Below are 7,235 nucleotides of genomic sequence, written 5' to 3'. Positions count from 1 at the left end.
TACTAGTATGGGAAAGGATATGTATGCCTAAGACAGCAGGAGACTTTAACATAATTGATATAACACTATGGAATAAAGTAGATGTATGTAAACATTATTGGGACCTGTGTAGAGAAAAGAACAAATTGTGGATCCAATGGATTCACAGTTACTACATCAAAGACAAGGAAGCATGGGGTATCCAGGTGAAGCAAGCATCATGGATGGTTGGGAAGATACTCAAAGCTCAGGAGACACTCGTGAAAGCTGGCTTCAATCATGAGAAAATAAGGAGAACTAAGAAATGCAACATCAAAACTATATATCACAGGCTGCGTGGAACATTTGACAAGGTGAGATGGAAGAAGATAGCATGCCAGAATTTAGGTTGCCCACGCTGTACCTTCATGCTAACATTGACAGCTCATGGTAAACTATACACGAGGGATAGGCTGCAGAAGTGGGGCATGCATGTAGAAGAAGAATGTGTACTTTGTAGAACAGAGAAAGAGAGCATCCAACACTTGTTCTTTGAGTGTGAATACTCTAAAGCACTATGAAGCAGGATACTAGCTTGGCAAGGAATAAATAGGGGAACTTTGGATGGGAGCAAGAACTTGCATGGGCAGTAAATATAACCAGGAAGAAGACTCCAAAGGCTGAACTTTTCAAAATGGCCTTAGCTGCAACAGTGTACTACGTATGGCAGGAACGAAATGTGAGAATTTTTCAGGCAAAATCAAGGGGATGGGAAGCAGTGTGTATGAAGATTATCCAAGAGTTACATAGCAGAAGTCACAAATATATAGAAGAAAGGACGAGTAGTCTTAATTGGTACCCTTATAGTAGATAAATGTATATGCTTTAGATAAAGGAGGGATGGGGGCATAGAAGAGTAGGATGGAATGTATGAGTTCTGAATTCTCTTGTTTATATTTTCCCTGGTAAATAGAAAGCTTTAATTACCAAAAAAAAGGAGGAACTTATTTTAATTTGAGATTGTGACATAATCGATCAACTGATTTACAAAATAATTATTAGAATATTTAATGAATTATTAATGCAGTATTCCAACTGTCCCAATTTATATAAAAGTGTTCGGCGTACAAATAAAGCACCTACTAATTCCTGTTCGGGCATAAATTTTTTCAAGTTTTTTGAATAAATATAAACCTTTTTATAAACTTATAATAATTAACTAATACAGTTTATGATTAAAAATATATTTGAAAAGGAGTTTGAGAAAAAATATAGCTAAAAAAACTATTTAACCTTTTAAATTATAACATATTCACATAAAATTAGAGGAAAGAGAATAACAAATAAGTAATTCTAAGCTTCAACTTGCTTGAAGAAAAATATTATAACGGGGTAAACCAATGAGGTCATTCTTGAGGTTTTGTGTCCAATGAATTGTTTGTTTTAAATTCAATGAATTGTTTAAATTTTAAATTTTCAAAGAAGTTAGATTTGCTACTCGTCTAAAATAAGGATTGACAAGTGATGATGGTGTCTGTGAGAGACCGAGCTACTGAGAATGGAGCATGTGTATTACTTTTAATTTTTTAATTATACACTTATTATATAGTATTATATACTATGGAATTTAGTGCCAAATTATGTGCATCAACATATTTCAAAATCTTGAATCCATACTGTATGATTGCAACATAAGGTCCCACCACTAGAATTAGGTCTCGTGAACTGGATAATGATAATTAATTAATTAATTAATTAATTAATATGACTGGTTAAAGAAGAGCTTATGAGAAGACATTATATATTCTGCTGTAGACCACCATATAAAGTTAAGGATTGAGTTTCACTTTTATGCTTCATATAGTTTATTTTTTGTCTTTCTTAATAAGAAAGGGAGATATTAAAAAAATAAAAAAGTTAAAGCCAGCCAAAAGACGTGCGTTTTGAGAGAAATGAATGCTCTTTTGTTGAATGAATCAATCGATTACCCACATTTCTTCTTAGAAGAAGATTCCATTTCTTAAATGTGAACCACAAATGATAGTGCTTTTTTCGGTTTCTTGCCACGTGTCTCCTATTTGTTTTGGGCTCCACACTACCGCTATTACTCCCTCTATTCAATTTATGTAGCACTATTTGACTTGATACATAATTTAAAAGAAATAGATATTTTTAAAACTTATTATCTATATCAAGTACCATCCTAAGTTTTTTTCCTTTGAACCTCGCCCTTTCTTCACACGCTTGCCGGCAACCCGCTTTTTATTCCCCGAGCACTCAATAGAAGAAGAGGAATCAAGTCATGTAGTCAGAAATCCAATCCTTGCTCCCGTAGCCTGTCCTTACGATTGATCTCCAGGTTCTGATTCTGCCTCATCTGATAATAGAAGTACCTTTGTAAGGACTCCATCTCAACATAAATTCACATTTGATGGTTATTTTACTTGAACATTTTCATTAACGCCTTCTGCTTGTAGACGGATAGAAAGCAGAAAGAGAGCCCGAGGTACTGACCCGCAATGAGGCAGAACTGTCTATCTCGAGCGGGATGATAATAACTAGTCCTTCCTTGAATTAAGACTTTAATGAAGGAAAAGTCTGGGTGAAATCTCAGTGAAAGAGCCTCGGTTCACTCTTCGCTATAAGCTGAGTTTCCAAGTTGGGGAGTACAAGTCCCGAGTCTTTCCTTTCCTCTATGATAGGAGGGACAAGTCTTAAAATTTCGTGTGACTATAAATCTATCTTAAATTATTTTTATTTATAAAAAGGTGATACTCCCTCCAGTCCAAAATAAGTGATTTTTTGTCTTTTTTCTTGTGGTCCAAAATAAATAATTTTTTCAAATTTCAAAAATGAATTAATTATTTTTTTTCTACATTGCCCTTGAAGTAATTAATGTTGGAGTATGTGTTAGAAGTGTTTATGTGAAGAGATAGTAAATGTTAATATGGTCAATTTCATTGCTAATTAATGTTAACCGGAGCGAGCATTATTTTTAGGACGAACTAAAAAGAAAAGAGTGTTAGATAAACTGGAACAAATGGAATATGATTTTTTATTTTTCGAGTTCAAGCATGAAATCTCCTATTAAGAATGGAGAAATTCTATCCACCCCACCTTAACCCTTGGTGGTGTGAATGCTAGTGCTTTAGTACATAACCTAATAAAAACGCTCGATTCAGGATTTTTCTTTGAGTTAATGTAAAAAAAAAATTACATAATCAATATATATAGTTTAATTAATTATTCTAATTATATGTTAGTTATTATTTTATCAGGTAATAAATATATTACAAGAATTTACCAATAACTATCATATAAGAGACCTAAGTTGTTTGCATATACAATACTTAAACTCTCTTGCTACCACAGACATTTTATTTTATATTTGTGAATAAGTGGAGGGAAAGAAAAAAGAGAAGAAGAAAAGGGAGGTGCCGAAAGAATACAAAAGATTATGAGAAAAGAGGACAAGAAGGAAATGGGGTCAAAAGAAATGAGAAGGGAGATATATAATGAAAAGAAAGAAGCAATAACTAGAGGACAAGTTTGCATATGCTAATCTTAATTTGAGCTCCAAAATGTCCTTATCCAAAAGCCAACTACTCAACTTCCAATTTGTCTTCCTAATTTTATCATAGTTTTATACAAAAAAAATTTATTTCATCCTTCTTTTCTTTTTCACTTTTTCGTCACATTTGTGACCTTAATTTTCCATAGAAACAGAAGAACTCAAAAGAAATTCATCGAAGAGGACAAAAGAATTCATTTTCTGCTTTTCTCGCGATTAGATCTTTTCAAGACTAAAAATTAGTAGAAAATAATTACTTTATTATAAAAATACACCTTATTTTATCCGCATCAAATATTTATACCAAATTAATATATACATAATATATGTTTACATATAGACTTTTTACTTTTAGTCATGGTTAATTAATATATATTTGCACCTCAATAACCACGTAACAATAATAAATTAGCATAACTTAGTACAATTATCCGATAATAAGTTCTCATAATAAATGAGCAATGGTTCATGTTATGTGCTACATTATTGTAATATTATAAAAATCTTACCTTATATTTATGTAACTATTTTTATTATTTGTACAACTGACCTCCAGTCACATACTTGCACAACTCTTTATGTTGCATTAAAGCTCTCACCCTAAAAGAATAAAAAAAAAAATCTGATATCTGATTTTCACAAGAATAACATAAATAATTTTTTTCAGAAAAACAATTTTTTTCAATACATAATAGTGCAGCCAGTTGCACGAAACATCTCGCATTCATGTAGGTTTCGGAAAAAGACCGCACTCCAAGAAAGCGTGATGTAGGCAGCCTAACCCGATGCATCAGTGACTAATTCAACGGCCCGAACTCCTGACCTATAGGACACATGAAGACAACTTTACCGTTAAATCAAATAAAAAACTCTACTTTTAGGGTAGGAGTGATGTATTTCATAAGGAAACACTAGGGGTGTTCATGGTTCGGTTTGGATCGGTTTTTCCCTAAAAAGAAATCAAACCAAGTAAGTCGGTTTTTCAAACATTAGAACCAATTAAGTCATTTTTTTCTTGATTCGGTTTATGTCGGTTTTTCGATTTTTTCGGTTATTTGCCGGTTTTTTCTTAAATATAAGACATACACTACCAAACACACATTTCGGCGATCACATTTTCAACGTAACACTATCAAATCAATTGCCCTTTGAGAAATCTATTATTTACCGAGATATATTGATGATAATTGAATCAAATAGTGATGAATAATTTAAGGACTCAATTAAAAATATATTATTTTTAACATGAAATAGATTCTTACACTTAACAAAAGAAAACTACCAATTAAACTAGAATGTAAAGGTAAAGAACTGTACTAAAAGTGCAAACGATTGATATTTACTATAAAAAATTTAAAACTTTGTATAAAAGTATACATATACAGGTGTAATAATAAATTTAAAATAGATAATTCTATATTCGTTTGGTTCGTTTTTTTTAATTAAAACCAAAACCAAGCCAAATTTGATCGATTTTTAAATTTCAAAACCAAAATCAAATCAAATAAAAAAGTATTGATGTTTTTGGTCGATTTGATTTGATTTTGGATTTGGTTAGGATTTTCGGATTTTTACTATCACAGCCCCTAGAAAACACCCTGAGGCCTAAGGCTGTAATAAAACTACAAATTTGGTGAAAAACTTAGCCAGTATCTCACCTACAACTCAGTAGCAAAGTAGGTAACTGTTCTCATTACAACACAGCTTGCAAACTACTAAAATCCCTATTAAAGAAACCGCGTTTTAGTTTTCCTCTTTTTATTTTCCTTTGTTTTTTTCCTCTCATTAAACCATATAAATACTAACCATCTACTCACCTCTCACAAATTAAAACCATATAATTCTCCTTCCTTTCTTCTCTACAAAAATCTTCAAAAAGAAATACTCTCATGGCTTCTTCTTCTAGAGTTTTTGTTCTTCTTCTTCTCATAATCTTCAATTTTCTCTACATCTCAGCACAAAAAACCATTAAACATAAGCCTTTTTCTATGTCATTTCCTCTTATTTCAACATCTTTATCACATAACTCTTCTTCTAAAGCTCTTTTTCTTTCTTCTTTTATGGCTTCTAATAATAGAAGACAAACTCAAAATACAAAAACTATGTCTAGAATTCCATCTTTGAACTATAAATCAACTTTTAAATATTCAATGGCTTTAATTGTTACACTACCAATAGGAACACCACCACAAAATCAACAAATGGTTTTGGACACTGGTAGCCAACTTTCTTGGATTCAATGTCATAAGAAAATTCCCAAAAGACCCCCACCAACGACGTCGTTTGATCCTTCTTTGTCTTCTACTTTCTCTGTTCTTCCTTGTACTCATCCTTTATGTAAGCCAAGAATTCCCGATTTTACCCTTCCAACTACTTGTGACCAAAATCGTTTGTGCCACTATTCCTACTTTTATGCTGATGGTACTTTAGCTGAGGGTAATCTTGTCCGTGAAAAAATTACATTTTCACGTTCCCAAAGTACCCCTCCTTTGATTCTTGGTTGTGCGACCGAGTCCGAAGATGCTGAGGGTATTTTGGGAATGAATCTTGGACGGTTTTCTTTTGCCTCCCAAGCTAAGGTACAAAAATTCTCATATTGCGTGCCAATTAGACAAGGTAGCCATGCAGTTAAACCTAGTGGAACATTTTACCTAGGCCAAAACCCTAATTCCCATACATTTCAATACATAAATCTTTTGACTTTTCCTCAAAGTCAACGCATGCCAAATTTGGATCCACTAGCTTTTACTGTTGGCATGGTGGGGATAAAAATTGGCGGCAAAAAATTAAACATCTCCGGGAGGGTTTTCCGGCCAAACGCTGGTGGTTCCGGCCAGACGATCATTGATTCCGGCACGGAGTACACTTTCTTAGTGGAAGAAGCGTACAATAAGGTCAGAGAAGAAATTGTTAGGTTAGTAGGTCCAAGATTGAAAAAAGGTTACGTTTATGGTGGTGCACTCGACATGTGCTTCGATAACCGTCCGATCGAAATCGGACGGTTGATAGGTGATATGACATTGCAATTTGAAAACGGGGTTGATATTTTGATCAATAAGGAAAGGATGTTGGATGAAGTAGAAGGTGGGATCCATTGTGTTGGAATCGGACGGTCAGAATCACTTGGAATAGCAAGCAATATTATTGGTAATTTTCACCAGCAAAATTTATGGGTAGAATTTGATATGAGAAATCGACGAGTAGGTTTTGGCAAAGGAGAGTGTAGTAGGCAAGTGTAATGAGTATTAGTCATATACAAGAGGATGATTTAGGGCTTGTGCTGTGTAAAATATTATAGTAATCTAGTAGATTATGAGAAAATATGATGTATTATATGTATATGCAATTGATTAAATTTGCCATTCTTTTATAGTTATATTATTCTTCTAATTTTTTGAAGCTGATAGCACTAAGTTCTTTTGTGTTCGTTGATGGAAACTACAACAGAATTAACAACAACAAATGTTTGATACTTAAATCCATATACTGATTTTAATAAGTGGCATACATTATAAATGGACCAAGTTGCCTGTTAAACTATTTAGTAGGCGTTTGGACATAAAAATTGTAATTTTTGAAAAAAAATATATTTGGCGTTAAGTTGAAAAATAATATGTGAAATTTGAAATTATGTTAGGACATACAATTTACTTACAAAAATATTAATTTTGTAAGTGGGAAAAAAACTTTTCCCGAAAAACTTGAA

The 7,235-nt window shown here is 32.7% G+C and overlaps 1 protein-coding gene across 1 annotated transcript; it reads left to right on the top strand.

Moving 5' to 3' along the window:
* Window positions 1–5,295: 5,295 nt before the first annotated feature.
* On the top strand, window positions 5,296–6,905 carry LOC104215301 (aspartic proteinase PCS1-like). Its single transcript, XM_009765071.2, has one exon. It carries the CDS (start codon window positions 5,419–5,421, stop codon window positions 6,766–6,768), a length of 1,350 nt encoding a protein of 449 aa, XP_009763373.1. The 5' UTR covers window positions 5,296–5,418; the 3' UTR covers window positions 6,769–6,905.
* The last annotated feature ends 330 nt before the right edge of the window (window positions 6,906–7,235 follow it).

Source organism: Nicotiana sylvestris, chromosome 5, assembly GCF_000393655.2.
Source record: "Nicotiana sylvestris chromosome 5, ASM39365v2, whole genome shotgun sequence".
Lineage (NCBI taxonomy): Eukaryota > Viridiplantae > Streptophyta > Magnoliopsida > Solanales > Solanaceae > Nicotiana > Nicotiana sylvestris.
The sequence above is the reverse complement of the archived record's forward strand: the minus strand, read 5'-3'. Positions and strand labels throughout refer to the sequence as shown.